The following is a 19,670-nucleotide window of genomic DNA, read 5'->3' on the forward strand; positions in this document are numbered from 1 at the left end:
GGTCTCACAGTCTTAATCCTCATTTTATGGATGAGGTAACTGAGGCACGGAGATGTTAAGTGACTTACCCAAGGTCACACAGCAGAGAAGTGGTGGATCTATGATTAGAACCCACGACTGCTTACTCCCAAACCCAGGCTCTTTCCACTAAGCCAGGCTACTAAGCACTGGGGTGGATACAAGCAAATTGTGCTGGACACAGTCCCCTGTCCCATGTGGGGCTCACAGTCTCAATCGCCATTTTACAGATGAGGGAACTGTGAGGCCTTCCCAGACTGAGCCCCTCCCTTCCTCTCCCCCTCATCCCCCCTCCATCCCCCCATCTTACCTCCTTCCCTTCCCCACAGCACCTGTATATATGTATATATGTTTGTACATATTTATTACTCTATTTATTTATTTATTTATTTTGCTTGTACATGCCTATTCTATTTATTTTATTTTGTTAGTATGTTTGTTTTGTTCTCTGTCTCCCCCTTTTAGACTGTGAGCCCACTGTTGGGTAGGGACTGTCTCTATATGTTGCCAACTTGTACTTCCCAAGCGCTTAGTACAGTGCTCTGCACACAGTAAGCGCTCAATAAATACGATTGATTTGATTTGAAGTGAAATGACTTGCCCAAGGTCACACAGTGTGGCTCAGTGGAAAGAGCACAGGCTTTGGAGTCAAAGGTCATGGGTTCAAATCCTGGCTCCACTAATTGTCAGCTGTGTGACTTTGGGCAAGTCACTTAACTTCTCTGTGCCTCAGTTACCTCATCTGTTAATAATAATAATAATAATAAATGTCATCATTGTTATTATTCTCTGTGCCTCACTTACCTCATCTGTAAAATGGGGATTAGGACTGTGATCCCCCCGTGGGACAACCTGATCACCTTGTAACCTCCCCAGTTCTTAAAACAGTGCTTTGCACATAGTAAGCGCTTAGTAAATGCCATCATTATTATTACTATTAAGTGGTGGAGTCAGGATTAGAACCCATGACCTTCTGACTCCCAGGCCTGTGCGCTATCCACTATACCATACTGCTTCTCCAAGTGTCCAAGGGTTAGTAATAATAATAATGATGGCATTTATTAAGCGCTTACTATGTGCAAAGCACTGTTCTAAGTGCTGGGGAGGTTACAAGGTGATCAGATTGTCCCACGGGGGGCTCACAGTCTTCATCCCCATTTTACAGATGAGGGAACTGAGGCCCAGAGAAGTGAAGTGACTTGCCCAAAGTCACACAGCTGACAGTTGGCAGAGCTGGGATTTGAACCCATGACCTCTGACTCCAAAGCCCAAGCTCTTTCCACTGAGCCACACTCCTTCTCCAGTGAGCCATGCTGCTTCTCTGGTTACAGATTGAAGTGCACCGATGATGCAGGAGACCTGTATATATGTATATGTTTTTGTGCATATTTATTATTCTATTTATTTATTTATCTATTTATTTATTTTACTTGTACATATTTATTCTATTTATTTTATTTTGTCAATATATTTTGTTTTGTTGTCTGTCTCCCCCTTCTAGACTGTGGGCCCGCTGTTGGGTAGGGATCGTCTCTATATTTTGCCAACTTGTACTTCCCAAACGCTGGGTACAGTGCTCTGCACACAGTAAGCGCTCAATAAATACGACTGAATGAATGAATGAAAGGAGAGCGAGCTGAGAAAAAAGTTGTTAGTGGGGGAAGGCCTTTTGGAGTAGATATGACCTTAGTCTCTGAATGTGGAGAGAGTGGTGGTCTGCCGTATATGGCAGGGCCGAGTTCCAGGCTAGGGGGATGTTGTGGGAAAAGGGTCAACATGAGACACATTATGGCCTATATGTATATATGTTTGTATGTATTTATTACCCTATTTATTTTATTTGTACATATTTATTCTCTTTATTTTATTTTGTTAATATGTTTTGTTTTGTTCTCTGTCTCCCCCTTCTAGACTGTGAGCCCACTGTTGGGTAGGGACCGTCTCCATATGTTGCCAACTTGTACTTCCCAAGTGCTTAGTACAGTGCTCTGCACACAGTAAGCGCTCAATAAATACGATTGAATGAATGAATGAATGAATGAATGAATAAATAAGGGCTTGGGAATCAGAGTACCTGGGTTCCAATCCCAGCTCTTCCACTTGTCTACTATGTAACCTTAGGCAGGTCACAACTTCCATGTGCCTCAGTTACTTCATCTGGAAAATGGGAATTAAGATTATGAGCCTTATGTTAAGACATGGACTGTGTCCATTAGTACAGTGCCTGGCACACAGTAAGTGCTTAACAAATACCATTTTAAAAAATAACTGTATTGTTGCACAATATCTACACCCAACCATTCTTCTACCTACTGACTATTTTCACTTCTTACTTTCATCATCCCCTTTCACAGCTATTGTTTTCCATATCATCACAATCTAAAATAGTGCTTCTACATTTTAAACAAAAATATTTCCTTCTCAAAATTTCATGTTCAAGCGAATAACTTCCCCTTAACATGTAGAGGGACATAAAATAGTTATTCTTTTAAGGATTTAAAGTTTTCAAATTTGGAGTACTCTCTACATGTATCAGACCATTTGTTCAACTACTTGAAAGTAATGACACAAAATGGCTTTTCTGTCTTCTTTTGAATATCTAGCCAAAAATGATATTTCATTTCCTTGGCATATAAGGTGATATAAAACATACACACACAAAAGTATAGAATACATGCTCAATTTGACTGCAATAGAGAATTAATACCCACTCCAGCTTTTATTAGTTTAGCTGATATGCTATCACACTCATAAGGTCAGATTTTGATTTTCTTCTTCCCTGCATCCAGCTGCTTTGAGAATAGAGAAACACTGGAGAAGAAAGAATGAATCTGGGACACACTGAAACTTCTTTGGTGGAAAAGTTAAAAAAGCTACTAATAATAATCAGTTTTAGTACCAGGATCTTCTATAATTAAACATCTAGACAGAAATTTAGAAATGTGGATGAGCCTACTTGAATGTATTAGAAAATGAAATGGACAGCAGCAGCCAAATGGTAAGCGTGGAGAAACGTAAGAAATACTGAAAGCAAAAGAAGCAATTCCAAGAAACACTGAAAGAACTTCCAATAATAATAAACTGTTTAAACCCGATTACTCTATTGTAGGCAACGCACAATAATTTTCAATATTTTTACTAATATATCTATGAGGAGAAACCATAAGAATAATAACCCAACTCTGACCAGAAAACACTTTCAAATCATTTTTAACTTTAACTACTAACATATGCATACAAATATACTCATGCATGAGAATGCAACAAATTTTCTCTGATGTTTAATAGCTCAATCACAACATTCAACTCAAAATTATTATTATTATTATAAATAGTAAAAAACTGCTTTTCAAGGAAATAAATACAAGAGGTTGGAACACTACCTTTTCTTCTTCTTTTTTTCTTTTCTTTTCAGTTTTTCTAAATCTTTCTTAGCTATATCTATGATCTCAATAGTCTCCTTTTCTGAAGAGAGCATTGCAGGAGAGAAAGCTGATGATCCAGTAAAATACGGAGATCTCGCCGTGGCTCTTGTCAGGTTACGTCGAAGGTTCTCGTTCACAGCTTCGCTTTCTAATAACTTTGCCCTCAAAAGAAAATAAAGTGCAGCAATGTGTAACATTGAAATTCGGAGCAGTTTGGACTATGAATTAGTTTTCAGTTACTTAGCATTCATAACTTTATCATAAAATGTATTATTATCATTGCAATGTTTATAAAACAGTAACTATGACCTATAGGACTGTTGCTAAGCCATCGATCAATGATTTTATTGAGTGCTTACTGTGTGCAAAGCACTGTTCTAAGTATTGGATTGTAAACTCACTGTGGGCAGGGAATGTGTCTGTTTATTTTTATATTGTACTGTCCCAAGAGCTTGGTACAGTGCTCTGCACACAGTAAGTGCTCAATAAATACGATTGAATGAATATTAGGGAGAGCACAGTACAACAGAGTTGGTACACATGTTCCCTGCCCACAAGGACCTAACAGTCTAGGTGGAGAGACAGACATAAATACAAATAAATAAATCATGGCTATGCACATAAGTGCTGTCAGGCTGAGGATGGGGTGAATATCAAGATCTTAAATATTCTGGTAAATACAAGACAATCATACGGGACACAAACCCTGTCCCATTCGAGACTCATAACCTATGGGGTAGGAAAAGCAGGTGATCAGAAATACCTATGAATAATCCTAAATGTTCAGTTACAAACCTGGCCTCTGTTCTTGTTCGTTTATGTCATCAGGTGCTAGTAATTAACTAACTGGAACCAAATTGACACTGCTGCCTATACCTTGTGAGCAACTACCAAAAATGAGGCCTGACATAATTCCTTGCTCAGCTTAAACTCATCATGGGCAGATAACATATCTGCTAATTCTCTTGTATTGTACTCTCTCAAGCACTTAGAACAGTGCTCTGCACATAGTAAGTGCTCAATAAATACCATTCATTTATTCAGTCATTTTTACTGAGCACTTACAGTGTGCAGAATACTGCACTAAGTGCTTGGAAATTATAATTTGGCAATAAAGAGAGACAATCCCTGCACACAATGGGCTTACAGTCTAGAAGGGGGGACATAGTCATCAAAACAAGTAAACAGGCATCAATAATAGAATTAATATAAAAAATGGAATTACAGATATATACAACTGCTACCACTGATTTACTAATTCTCATTAGTCAGGCAACAGCAAGATGAACTTTTGTAGAAGTGCCATTAAACTGTGATCTATCAATGGTATAACATTACTGTGGTCAGGGAACATGTCCCTTCTTTCTATGGTACTTTCTCAGTGCTTAGTACAGTGAGAGAGCACTCAAAAATGTCATTCTTAGTAGTGATAAAAGTCATGGGTGACATAAAACATCTGGCTCGTAAATTCCATTTGGGAATAGTTGACCTCTCCAAGGAGATCTCATTGTAATTCAAGAAATGAATTTGTATTCTCAAGAGGTCCTTGTCTTGTTTTGCCTTATACCCTCAAGTTGTTTCCGACCCACTGCGACACTAATAATAATAATAATAATGACGGCATTTATTAAGCGCTTACTATGTGCAAAGCACTGTTCTAAGCGCTGGGGAGGTTACAAGGTGATCAGGTTGTCCCACGGGGAGCTCACAGTCTTCATCCCCATTTTACACTAGGGACACATCTCTCCCAAAACGCCCTGCTCTCCATCTGCAGTCGTTCTGGTAGGGTATCCATAGTTTTCTTGGTAAAAATATGGAAGTGGTTGACCATTGCCGTCTTCCAGACAGTAAACTCGAGTCTCCGCCCTCGACTCTCTCCCATGCCGCTGCTGCCCAGCATGGGGGAGTTTTGACTTGTAGCAGATTGCCTGCCACTCGCTAGCCACTAGCCAAGCTAGGAATGGAATGGGTATGCCTCTGCTTCATCTCCGTCTCGTAGCTGAGATTGGTAGACTACTGGAAACCCTCCAGTGTGACCCTGAGAGGGGCAAGAGATCCTAAAGATGACTTTAAAAAGGACACTAAGTGCAGTTCTATAAACACCTCGATTACTTGGAGGCTATCGGAAGTACAAACTTTCATACTGTACCACTCTATATTTACTTTCCTCATCTTCCACCCACTACAGCCTAACAAGACTAGCACATCACTGAAATATCAGGGAATGTAACTCTGTTTTTCCTTGAATGCTTAAAAATCTTAACACTTACAGTTGAGTAGTGCATCTAGTAGACAATGAATTTATTAAAATATAACGGCCAGATTATTTAGAAAGCTGCATAACTTAAACACACACTATTCATATCAAAGCCAACAGAACGTTAAAATTATACCTGAGATCTTCAATTTCTTTTATATAATTATGGATCATATTACTGATCTCTTCATTTCCTTCACCTGTTAAGGACAAAGAAACAGATTTCTATGGAGCTGAGAATAAAAGCATAATGTTTACAATCTCTTTGGACATGTAATAATTTAAGTTTTAGCTTGCTTTGAAGTGTATCCTTGATAACAGTGAGACCACAGTACACTCGAAGTGAAAAAACCCACCACTTCATTTTGAGTTTTGAAAGATCCATATTAAAGCTTCAATGTTTTATATTGGAGAACCCACAACTTGCGAGTTACTGAACAAAGTCTTACATGGAACTTCATTCCAACTGAAAATTCAGTCGATTGCCAAGGAAAGATATGGCACACCGCTCTAAAGAAAGGAGTGACTCTTCATTTGTACTGAAACAGGGGTAAGAGAGAAAACAATGCCACACACTGCAAACATTACCCAAGACAACCCAGTGGAGAGACTTTTGATTTTTTTTATATTATTTGTTAAGCACTTACTCTGTGCCAGGCAGTGTAGTAAATGCTAAAGTAGGTACAAGCTAATCCGGTTGGAAACAGTCCAAGTCCCACATGGGGCTCATAGTCAATCCCCATTTTATAGATGAGGTAACAGAGGCACAGAGAAATTAAGTTGCTTGACCTAGGTTACACAGAAGACAAGTGGCGGGGCCGGTCCTCTGACTCACTCATTCATTCATTCATTCAATCATATTTATTGGGCACTTACTGTGTGCAGAGCACCGTATTAAGCCCTTGGAAAATACAATACAGAAATGAAGAGGGACAATCCCTGTCCACAATGGGATTACAACCATCCTGTGGATTTCCATTAGGCCATACTGCTTCTCAATGTGCATAGTATGGCCAGGAATGTGAGCTCTGCATGGCCTTTGGGACACACATACCATTTGTAGATGAATTATGTTCTACGAATATAAAGAACAACTACACAGTGAACAGAAAATACCCTGGCGTTCTCTCCCTCTAGGAGCCTTTTTACCAAGTTCATTTGAAAGTGAAATAAAAGGGAATACCTGCTCTGGCAAGAACTTGGTTGGCCTGATCACTAACGAGCTGAGTTATTCTGGTTCTCAGGGCATCAACAGTCTCTTGCATTGCTTTAATTCTTACACGTAAATTGTTATTTTCAGTCTGTAGCATGGCATTCTCGTGAAACATGTCATTGATGCTTTCAACACCTTCCTCATCAATAATTCTTTTCCCCTAAAGAAGATAAAAGTATTTCCTAGTTGGTGGATATATGTCCAATATGCAGAAATTCTAATTAAGTGCAGAATGGCCCTCAGTGAACTTGATTCCCAGAGGAGTACTAGTAATTATGGTACTTGTTAGGCGCTTACTATGTGCCAAACACCTTTCTAAGCACTGGGGTAGATACAAGTTAATCAGGTTGGACACAGTCCTGTCGAATGTGGGGCTCACAGTCTCAATCCCCATTTTGCAGATGAGGTAACTGAGGCCCAGATAAGTAAAGTGACTTGCCCCATGTCACACAGCACATAAGTAGCAGAGTTGGGATTAGGACCCATGACCTTCTGACTCCCAGCTCTGATCTCTATCCACTATGACATGCCGCTTTCCAAGAGTACTAGGAAAGTCTACAGCAGAAAATCCTTATGTTGTGACCTTCTCACCAGTCACGAGAAAGGAAAGAGACTATATATGGGTAGCTGTCTTCTCTCCATCACACTTCCCTGCTAGGAATGAGAGAGGGAAGAATTGGGCAAGAAATCTTTAGAAGCAAGAACGTTTGTTCAGGGCTTCAGCACTGGTTGAAAAAGACCATCATGCCACCCAGAAGACAGTGGGAACCACTGATATTACTGAGTAGTGTTTTAGGAGATTATCCTCTCATCCTGGAGTTGGTTGAAGACATAGCTCAAGACGCAGGTTGAATAGATGCCACGTTTACTTACAGTTTTGTACTCCATGAGTTCCATCTGAAGTCGTGTAATCTCACTACGCAATGCATTGATTTGTTGACTAGCTCTGTCTTGGTTAACCATGACCTTGTTTTTGATATTTCGGGCACGATTGGCATACTTCAGTGTGTTCAAAGTTTCCATGAAATCTCTATCTGAAGGGCTGACACACGCTATCATGATCGTTTGACTGTGAGTAACAAACAGAAATAAGATTTACTGAAGAAAAGCCAATCAATACCATAAATGATCACTTCAATTTAACTTTATACAGCTCTAGTCCACAAAAAATGGCAAACTCCTTCTGTATCATAATCTTAGACATCTACTTTTGGGAAAAAAAAATCTCAAACAACCTGTAATGGAAATTAAAAGCTTTTCAAAAGGTCATTTTCAAAGATCTAATATTATCAAATATACCTCATGAGTACTACCGCCTTCACAATTAACCGTTTAATGCTATCATGAACAAGGTAACCGTTTACAACAGAATAGATCAATTATATTTATTGAGTATATACGGAGTGCCGAGCACTGTACTAAGCACTTCTGTGAGCCCCACGTGGGAAAGGGAATGTTTTTGATCTGGTTGCTTGGTATCTACCCCAGCAATTAGTAAGAGTTTCACAAATACCATAATTATTATTATTATTCAGTTTTTTTAATAAAAGATAGATAGAAGCAAGTCTTATTACTCCCATTGTACGGTTAGTAAACTAAGGCAAAGGGAGGTTAAATTACTTGGCCAAGGTCACACATAGCAGGCCAGTGGTCAGCTTGGACTTGAACCTAAGTCTCCTGATATCCGGTCACATGCTCTTACTACTAGACCATATTATATTCTTACCATTTGATGTAAATGTTTGATAATGTTCTTGGATTTTCCTGGTTCCTCCAATTAAGCATATGCCTTAATTAAAATTTCTGATGATAAAATCATTGACTGAGGAAAATGTGTGCACTACTTTAATCTTGCTTTATTTCAGGATTTAATATACATGTACATTTTTCTCTACACTTTCTGGAGTCATATTTATTACTACACAAGTACAAGAGCTCCAAAATATAGTACACTTCATACTCAAATTACATACCTAAAATCATGAGGCTTCAGAAGGATCATGTTGGAAATTTCTAGGGAAATCTAAATACATAGTCTTTCAAGAGGTCTTTAAGATACAATGGTGGGGTTTAGGATGGAAATGTGAACTTATATCAGTAATACATGAACATGTTCAAAAGTTATATGACAATTATGAAAATAATCCATCAGTGCTTACTGTGTGCAGAGGACAGAGTAGTAATAATAATAATGGCATTTATTAAGCACTTACTATGTGCAAAGCACTGTTCTAAGCGCTGGGGAGGTTACAAGGTGATCAGGTTGTCCCCTGGGGGGCTCACAGTCTTAACCCCCATTTTGCAGATGAGGTAACTGAGGCACAGAGAAGTTAAGTGACTTGCCCAAAGTCATACAGCTGACAATTGGCAGAGCTGGGATTTGAACCCATGACCTCTGACTCCAAAGCCCGTGCTCTTTCCACTGAGCCACGCTGTTAAGCTCTTGGGAGAGTATAATAACAGAATAGGCAGACACATTCTCTGCCCACAGGAGCTTACAGTCTAGAGAGGGAGACAGACAAAATAAATTGCAGGTTAGGGGAGTAACAGATCTTAACAATGTGGTGTGTGCGTATATGTTGCAGGGGGGTGGTGGGGAGAGACTAGGGGTACATCTAAGTGCTTAGAGGGTAAAGACAAACACAGAGATGATGCAAATGGGAGGGAAGACAGGGTGGAGAGATGGGGGCTTAGTCAGGCAAGGCCTACTGAAAAAATGTGACTTGAGAAGGGATTTGAAGATGGGGAGAATAGAGGTCTGCAGGATATGACAAGCCAGCCCAGAGAGTGAGGAAAAAGTTTACAGCAGAAATCTTTCCAGTAGGGCTCCAAGCTACAGCGTCCTGGGTTTAAGATAGAGTCCCTGGGAGTGCCTAGAAGTTAGACACAGAGAGTGAAGCCTGGCATAGTGAATAGAGTCCGGATCTGGGAGTCAGAAGGTCATGGGTTCTAATCCAGGATCCACCACTTGTCTGCTGTGTGACCTTGGGCAAATGACTTGTCTGTGTCTCATTTACTTCATCTGTAAAATGCGGATTGATACTGATCCACGTGGGTCAGGGGCTGCGTCCAACTCGATTTGCTTGTATCTATCTATCTCAAAGCTTAGTACAGTGCCTGGCTCATAAAAAGTGTTTAATACCATCATTATTATTATTATTATTATTACTATTATTATTATTATTATTATCATCATCATCAATGGAAGGGTCCTGAGCTGGAGCAAGATTTCCAGAGCAGACCCATCCTACACAAAGATGCTCCAGGGGGACTGTCCCACAGAGACATTCTGGGAGTGCCATTAAAACGGCTTGGGGCCAGTGACTGCAGAAATTCCGGGATACTGCAGAAGCAGCGTGGCTTAGGGGAAAGAGCACTTGCTTGGAAATCAACGGTCATGGGTTCTAATCCCAACTTCGCCACTTGTCTGCCATGTGACCTTGGGCAAGCCACTTCATTTCTCTGTGCCTCAGTTACCTCATCTGTAAAATGGGAATTAAAAGTGTGAGCCCCACATGGGACAACCTGATTAGCCTGTATCTACCTCAGCACTTAGAACAGTGCTTGGCACATAGTAAGTGCTTAACAAATACCATTATTATTATCCACTTCACCACGGTGAGGGTCTATCTCATTGGTTGGTACAGTGCAGGACAGGCAGTGAGCCCAGGTTGGACCAGAATTCTAGCAGCAACAGTGGAGCAAAGGCATATACAAGGCCTCCCTCCCAAAGAGATTCATGGTTCAACCCCAGATTGGGATGCTGGTTGCAGAGAGATCTCTTGCGGGGGTGGAGGAAGGGGAAGAAGGTGGATGGCAGGTAAAACCCCTGCTGTGGGACCCTAAAACTGATTGACTAATGATCAACCAAAAAATTACCCTTAGGTTTATGGCTGAATTGATATAAAAAAATTCTACCAATTTGAAATCTGAAGTATTGCTATTTTAATATCACTACGGAACTTGGAAATAATTAACGTTAAGATGGGATTTATAAAACGCTTACTCCTAAAGGAATATAAATTCTGAAACTAATGACATTAACAGCATACACTCAAACACAAATAACTCTGTCAATGGATCCTTATAACCCAGCCCTCAGAAACAGATGAGAGAAGAATAGCTCTTTCATACCTATTTCCCCCCAGGGAATCCTGCAATAGCCTTGTTAATTTGGAATCCCGATATGGTACATGAGTGGCCCTTTTACTCTTATCTCCCAGTGCACTTATTACATTGCCAAGTGCCAACTGAAAGAAATGAAAAATGATGTTAACAAAACAATCTCAGGGATAAAAGTCACTCCAATTAAACACAACTCAAAATTTAAAAAAATCTAAGTTCTGGATTGAAAGTAAATTTACTGGATTTGGTAAATTCGAGATTATATTGTACTTGTTTTAAGACGATGAAATCCTGTTGCATATCACAGTATTATCTGTCCAATTTAGATTTGGCCTGAGGATTCTTGAGACTTCTGGTGTGTCATCAAATAATTCGATGAGTTTTTTCTTGATTTAATAAAACAATAAATAAGTACTAAGCCTCTGACATTGCAATAGCATTTGCCCATGAAAAAAAAAAACCCACAAACTTTTTAACACAAAACATATGCTAAATCTACTTTGGGTGAGTTATTTCTTTATAAATATTATACAGCATCTAGAGACGAAATGTATTTCAGCTCTATTAAATGTCAGAATACCATTAACATTATATGTTGCCAACTTGTACTTCCCAAGCGCTTAGTACAGTGCTCTGCACACAGTAAGTGCTCAATAAATATGATTGATTGATTGATTGATTAACTCTAACAAGAAATACCACTAGATGGTAGGGTTTGTAAATAATTTTCAAAAGTAATTTAGCAAGTTCTGATGTTAGTGTCTATCCTGATTGAAACATTAGTTACTACAAATACGTTCAAGTCCTATTTCATAGCAATGTATCCTTAATTATTTGTTTTATTTCTCAAATTATCTTACATTTATCTATTTTTAAGTGAAAGACTAGAAAAATCAAATATGAAAATGTCAAATAGCTATTATGTGCTAACGTATTTTGATATGTACTAGAATTTTAAAATAGTTTCTATATTTACTTGGTCATTAGTAAAGGCAAATTGTTTAAGCTTATTAAATATATAACTAAGATGAAAGGTAGATAGGCTATGTTTTTATCAAATTAAAAAAGCCCAATTATAGTTCCAGAACAATCCAGTAATTGGTTACACTCAGACGTATAATCAAAGCCAAATCAATGCATTTCTAATTTGTTGCCAAATGAATGTCACCACAGCCACATGAATCTATACATTTTCCCTCTTTTAACTTATTTTCTTCAAAAGAGATTGAACAAAATAAAAGTTTGCATGTACTGATAGCTTAGTAAAACAATTTTTGTTCTTACAAGTCCACAGTTGATAGAAATTCCTTCTTTAGCCCTCTCTCCAGTAGCTCCTGTTCGCTTTAATCTCTCTGACCCTGCCAGATCAACAAAGTGGAATTTGGCAGTAAGGGTTTCAAATTCATTCATCGCAGGTGATTCAGATATGATCTTGTTATCAGTCAAGTTTTCCTACAATCAAGAAAATAAAAATCCAAAATATTTCATTAAAACATCATTTCTCCTAGCCACCCTACCTTCTGGGTTGCCTGTGCACTTGGATCTGTAACTTTTAGGTACTTGATACTCACCTCACCCCCAACTGCCTGGTGTGGGCAGGGATTGTCACTTATTTGTTGCTGAATTGTACATCCCAAGCGCTTAGTACAGTGCTCTGCACACAGTAAGTGCTCAATAAATATGACTGAATGAATGAAACTAACAGCACCTCTACATTAGTCCTAAAGTCCCTGTGGATGGGGAATCATATCTACCAACCCTATTGCATTTTCCTAAGTGCTCTGCACATATAAAAGCACAATAAATACCACTGATTAATTGATTCATTCATTCAATCGTATTGAGCGCTTACTGTGAGAACAGCACTGTACTAAGCACTCGGGAAGTACAAGTTGGCAACATCTAGAGACGGTCCCTACCCAACAACGGGCTCACAGTCTAGAAGGGGGAGACAGACAACAAAACAAAAAGTGGACAGGTGTCAAGGCATCAAAACAAATAGAATTAAAGCTAAATGCACATCATTAACAAAATAAATAGAATAGTAAATGTGTACAAGTAAAATAAATAGAGTAATAAATCTGTACAAACATATATGCAGGTGCTGTGGGGAGGGGAAGGAGGTAGGGTGGGAGGGATGATGAGGGGGAGAGGAAAGAGGGGGCTCAGTCTGAGAAGGCCTCTTGGAGGAGGTGAGCTCTCAGTAGGGCTTTGAAGGGAGGAAGAGAGCTAGCTTGGCGGATGGGCAGAGGGAGGGCATTCCAGGCCCGGGGGAGGACGTGGGCCGGGGGTCGACGGTGGGACAGGCAAAAATGAGGCCCAGTGAGGAGGTTAGCGGTGGCAGAGGAGTGGAGGGTGAGGGTTGAGCTGTAGAAGGAGAGAAGGGAGGTGAGGTAGGAGGGGGCGAGGTGATGGAGAGCCTTGAAGCCCAGGGTGAGGAGTTTTTGCTTGAAGCGTGGGTTGACAGGAAGCCACCGGAGATTTTTGAGGAGGGACGTTAACATGTCCAGAACATTTCTGCACAAAGATGATCCGGCAGCAGTGTGAAGTATAGACTGAAGTGGGGAGAGGCAGGAGGATGGGAGATCAGAGAGGAGGCTGATGCAGTAACCCAGTCAGGATAAGATGAGAGACAGAACCAGCAAGGTAGCGGTTTGGATGGAGAGGAAAGGGAGGATCTTGATGATGCTGTGGAGGTGATACCGGCAGGTTTTGGTGACGGATTGTATGTGAGGGGTGAATGAGAGAGCAGAGTCAAGGATGACAACAAGGTTGCGGGCTTGTGAGACGGGAAGGATGGTAGTGCCATCTACAGTGACGGCATCATGTGTATTACAATTGATAATACATAAAACAAAGTGTTGGACTTCCCCTCAAGTGATCAGATACAATCTTTTCTTTCAATCAGCTTTGGTTTTAATTAGCAGATCCCTTAGTCTGCAAATGACCCCTTACTTAATCTTTACTTTTTACAGACTCCAGGCTGAAGGAATTACTCTCCCCACCTTCAAAAGTCTTACTGAAGACACATCTCCTCCAAGAGTCCTTCCCTGACAAAGCCCTCATTTTCTCTTTTCCCACTCTCTTCTAGGTCACCCTGACTTGCTCCTTTTATTCAACACCTCACCCCAAACCCAGCTCTTATGTACATATCCCTAATTTATTTATATTAATGCCTGTCTCCGTCTCTACACTGTAAACTCATTATGGGCAGGGAATGTGTCAGTTTCATTACTGCACTGCATTCTCCCAAGCACATTGTACGGTGCTCTGCACATGGAAAGCGCTCTATCAGTACAATCGATTGATTAAAAAAAGTCCAAAGAATAATCCGTTAAAAAGCTGCCTCTAGCAGTTAATAAATATGAGTGAGCCAAAAGCCCTCGATCAACTCACAAGGGCTTATACTGGCCAGCCTATAGATTAGATAATGTGAGAATGAAACACTTTGTAATTGATGCAATGTCTTGTGAGTTTAAAACATTACCCCAATGGGTCATTGTGCCATGTGAGCAGCACACAACAAAAGAACACTACCGACAATTTGTGCTGTTTCTGTAAGATACCTACCGAGTCTAATTGGGGACACACTCTGGTTTGACACAAGTGGATGGTAAAAATCGCATGTGAACGAGAGCTCTGCACATTCATCTGAGTACTGGCAGTGGTTCGAGATAAAGCGCCGAGCTTCAAACACTGCATCATCTAGAAAACGAAAAAAAAAGAGATAGAGCAATATTTGAGCAAAATAACTCCATCAATCTTCTCTGCTGACTACACTAGATGAAAGTATCTACTAGTGTTGAGGTACAGTTAGTATTATGATGTATGAAACTGTAAGCTGAGTTTCTACGGTTATCAAATATGATTTATCTAAGAAAAATAAGGCAAGAATTCATTGTTTAACTTTCTGGCACATAAGGTTGCCTATCCAAGGTCATTTCAGTAAAGTAACTGTTTAGCGTCACTAAACCTTCCCTGTATCTTTTGCTGAAGTGCTTTTTTTTTATAATTTTTTAGCAATGTCAGGGTGTGGTAAAAAATGATTCTCCCATCTTGAACTTTTTGGGACCCCTTCTTCCCTCTCTGGTCTATCCTTCTGCGGAAAAAGAAAACCAGTATGACAAAATTATTTTGAATAGGGCATCCAATTTTCCAAGGTCAATATTATGCCAATATTATGCCTACCTTCCCTAAAGACAAACACTGAAGAAAACTGAGACAAGAATAGAAACATGAAACCTTTTTAGAGATGAGAACATAGAAACTAGTGTCCAGCTAGCATAAAAACACTTCTCCAGAAAGAAAGAAAGTAAAATAATTTCATACACAAACTACTTTGAAAACAAGATAACCATTACCTCTGATTCTGTATTCACAGTTCGAGTTGTAACGCCTATGGTATAAATTCCTCCAGTGGAATCTTCATGGATTCGTATATTGGATTTTTTATTTTTTGCATCAATGTCACGTGTGGTATCAAAGAGGTCAAGCACTTCTTCATTATACAGCTAGCCAAGAAAAATGTACCAAAATTCTAAGTTTATATAGGAATCAGTATACTTGCATCAAGAAAAACTTTTTTGGAAGTTGCTTTTGGTATTTCAAACTGTTTCTACAGTTCATAATTTGATAAATACTGTCAAAAGGTCAATGAAACATAGGCAATAATTTAAAATTAAATGATTTAAATTAAGATATTCCTATTTCCTCAAAATAACAGATTTCTGAAATTGTCTACCACTGGGAAACAATGTTTATACGAGCAATTCATAATGAAGTAAAAACACATTAAAACAAGGTCAAAAAGCAATTCTGAATTGAAAAACTAGCTTAACAATTAGGCTTAAATCGTTCCTCTGGCGTGTAAGCTATAAAAATGAAACTTGTCTTATAGAGGAGATATTTTGTTCTAAGTTAAAAACTCACAAATCAATAATAACAATAATAATAATAATAATAATAATGTATTTGTTAACCACTTACTATGTGCCAAGCACTGTTCTAAGCGCTGGGGGGGATACAAGGTAATCAAAGTTGTCCCACATGGGGCTCACAGTCTTAATCCCCATTTTACATATGAGGGAACTGAGGCTCAGAGAAATGAAGTGACTTGTCCAAAGTCACACAGCTGATAAGTGGCAGAGCTGGGATTAGAACCCATGACCTCTGACTCCCAAAAATGTGGTCTTTCCACTGAGCCATGCTGGTTCTCTACTTATTTGAGTTCAATACTGACTCAAATAAGAAAAATATAAAGCAATAAATAATTACCCATTATTCAATTCATTACTGGTACTAACTAAACCTTAATAAGTTGAAATGGACATGTATAAGTTAACAGATCTTGGGGCTTCCTTGGATTTAATACAGGAAATTAGAAGGACTGGTTACATCCTTTAAGCATGCTGAGAAAATATTCTCAACGCTAAATTCCTGGCACAGACCTACTTGAAAAACAATCTATTCTTCTATATGAAATGTAAATCTGTTTCACAGGCCTGGGAGTCGGAGAACCTGAGTTCTAATCCTGGCTCTGCCACTTTACCTTTGGCCAGGCACTTTACTTCTCTGTGCCTCAGTTCTCTCATCTGCAAAATGGAGATTCAATATCTGTTCTTCCTCCTACTTGGACTGTGAATCCCATGCGGGACCTGATGATCTTGTATCTACCCCAGCACTTAGTACAGTACTTGTCACAATGTTACTAATAATAATAATAATAATAATAATAGTAATTGTGGCATTTAAGTGCTTACTATGTGCCAGGCACTGTTCTAAGTGCTGGGGTGGTACACGCTAATAAGGTTGGACACAGTCTGTGTCCCACCTGGGGCTCATAGTCTTAATCCCCATTTTACAGCTGAAGCAGCATGGCTCAGTGGAAAGAGCCCGGGCTTTGGAGTTAGAGGTCATGGGTTCAAATCCCAGCTCCACCAATCGTCAGCTGTGTGACTTTGGGCAAGTCACTTCACTTCTCTGTGCCTCAGTTACCTCAACTGTAAAAATGGGGATTAAGACTGTGAGCCCCCCGTGGGACAACCTGATCACCTTGTAACCTCCCCAGCGCTCAGAACAGTGCTTTGCACATAGTAAGCACTTAATAAATGCCATCATTATTATTATTATTACTTAGAAGTTAAGTGACTTGCCCAAGGTCACACAGCAGGCAAGTGGCAGAGCCAGGATTAGAATCCAGATCCTTCAGTCTTCCAGGCCTGTGCTCTATACACTAGGCCACACTGCTTCTCAAAGTAAGTGCTTAACCATTACCACAATTATTATCATTATTATCCTTATTATAATTGCTATTATTATTACTATCATTATTATTAAAACCTCACCCCTTCTGGAGTGGAGGGTGGGTAGAAGATTGGAGTCCCTGGCCAGGAATCACCATGCTACTGGCCCTTCAGGAGCCTCAAAGGTGACCTGCTGCTGAGAACAACCTCCCCACTCCTGCCAGGCACCCAGGGAGTGAAATCCCCTCACTCCCGCGGGACCAGAGTTATATATGTGCAACAATGACCTCTTTCCTGGAGTAATGCGATATCCTGGACCTCCCACCGGGAAGTGGATAAATGAGGTACTGGCAACATTTGTATTATTTTATAATAACTTGTTTTCATTGTTTCAAGGATAACCTTCCGTGATAGTCTTATATATGCTGCCATCCCAAGGAAAATGTCTTGCATCAGCCTTACTTGCCCCTCCTCCAAGTATTTGGTTAGCACAGGGAAGAACTGAACAGAAATTCAAATTCTCCTTTCCCAGCGATGAGGTGGAATCCTTTCAGGAGGAGAGAACCTCTATCAGTAACTATCTCCAATCAAACATGGACTGTCTCCTACCAGATGGTGAAAACTTCAATGGGCTCCTGAAACACCTACCCCATCCCCAATTAAATGGGGTAAATTATCATCTGGATGGAGATAATCTCTGGTTACAATGAGACCCTTTCTTTGTGGAGAGAGGGGACATAATCTAATCAGAACATCACCTGCCTGGACAGAGCACACTAGTCTTATTGTGATCAGAACCAGACTGTCCAGAGTGAGGTTCTGACAATGCAATTCATCAATGAAGAAATGCAATATTCTTGAAATTGAGAATTCCTGATGAAGACTAGGCACAGGTTGTTTGACAATCTGTCATTGAATGGCCAAAGTATACTAGTTTCAACAATAATGAGTATTATTAATTTGATGAATATGAATTTCCTGTGTTCCAGTCACCATTCCAAAATTCAATAAAAAGGAGGCATTCTGGTGACAAGTAAATTCTAAATAAGTTTTTTTTCTGACAAATGTATAGTATACAAAATGTATTTTATCATCCACAGTATTTTTTGTCAGACTGCCCTTTCAGTGAGAATACAAATGTTAAAATTAAATCGGCTTTAAAAACAGCTACCTGATTATGTTCAATATTAACGTTGATATAGATGTAGAACATATATCATATATAATAGTAATAATAATGGACTGAATAAAAGAAACTTCTACATAAAAACTGTTTAAAAGTCTAAGGGGGAAAATATCAACACTTTTAAGATGCTGGAATTTGAATAATTTAACAAAATTGTCTTTACTAATTCCATAAGTAAAACAAGCTATTCACGATATAGTCGGTTGAAAATAAGTGAAAAGTATTTAATATTACCTCTAAGAACTGGGAATTCACTTTGAAATCTGGAGGCGGGAGCCCATTCTTAATAGCAGCTTGTTTCTTATCTTCGATACACTTATAAAGGTGTTTCACAGCCCTTGAGATAATACCCTGCTCTTCTTCAGTGATATTGACATCAAATCCTGTTCCCATGGTGTAGGTTTTGCCAGCACCTGTCTAAATAACAAACAGAGAAATGAACTGTTTATTTTAATTTTTTTAAAAAGCAACCACCATGGACATGAAAAAGAAAAAAACAGGAGGTTATGAAAAGCCATTTCTGTTAATAGCTAAACCTCTCTCCATTATTCAGATGTCACAAATGAAAATAAATGTGTCTGGCCCTATCTTCGTCTCTTAAATCAAGCCAAGGAGCTCCTTGACTCCAGAAGCTTCCAGTTATGGAAGACACAATGACTAGCAAGACATAATAACTAGCACCCTCCATTCTCCCATCAGCTCTCCAGGGGAGGAAATAAATTCCTGCGGCAACAAGTTTGTCAAACAAGGAGATGAGCCTGGGACTTGATTCTCCACTACCCTCCCATAAAATACAAAGAAGAGGAGCTAATGCCCTCTCCTCTACCTGATTCATCACCCCTTTGGTGGGGAATTACACCGTTTTAGAGTTCAATATTTTTACGTGCGTTTTTTAATGTTTAAGATCTTGGGCCACTCAACCTATTGAAAGAAATCCCAGAACCTCTGCTCCAAACTCCCATAGGAACCTTGGCTGAAACCACCCATGTGAATGGGTTTTAGCATTTGTGAGAGCTAGAGAGAAAGAGAGAGACAGAGAGAGTGAGTGTGTTTGTGTATGTGCATATACATGCCCGCACATGACTGAATTCTATTTGTTCTGATGATTTTGACACCTGTCTACATGCTTTGTTTTGTTGTCTGCCTCCCCCTTCTAGACTGTGAGCCTGTTGTTGGGTACGGACCGTCTCTATATGTTACCGAC

At 39.5% G+C, this 19,670-nt stretch overlaps 1 protein-coding gene across 6 annotated transcripts in view; it reads right to left on the reverse strand.

The window, feature by feature from the left end:
• KIF21A (kinesin family member 21A) overlaps nt 1–19,670 on the reverse strand; it is a 148,887-nt gene that overhangs the window by 75,717 nt on the left and 53,500 nt on the right. For all 6 annotated transcript variants that reach the window (XM_038759894.1, XM_038759878.1, XM_038759900.1 and 3 more), the window contains exons 3-11: nt 18,701–18,883; nt 15,400–15,549; nt 14,609–14,743; nt 12,323–12,490; nt 11,048–11,163; nt 7,787–7,982; nt 6,884–7,073; nt 5,837–5,900; nt 3,402–3,605 (exon numbers count right to left, since the gene is read on the reverse strand). In XM_038759894.1, the coding sequence (XP_038615822.1) occupies nt 3,402–3,605; nt 5,837–5,900; nt 6,884–7,073; nt 7,787–7,982; nt 11,048–11,163; nt 12,323–12,490; nt 14,609–14,743; nt 15,400–15,549; nt 18,701–18,883 (1,406 nt within the window). The remainder of the gene's footprint in view (nt 1–3,401; nt 3,606–5,836; nt 5,901–6,883; nt 7,074–7,786; nt 7,983–11,047; nt 11,164–12,322; nt 12,491–14,608; nt 14,744–15,399; nt 15,550–18,700; nt 18,884–19,670) is intronic.

Source organism: Tachyglossus aculeatus, chromosome 2 (genome assembly GCF_015852505.1).
Source record: "Tachyglossus aculeatus isolate mTacAcu1 chromosome 2, mTacAcu1.pri, whole genome shotgun sequence".
Taxonomy (NCBI): Eukaryota; Metazoa; Chordata; class Mammalia; order Monotremata; family Tachyglossidae; genus Tachyglossus; species Tachyglossus aculeatus.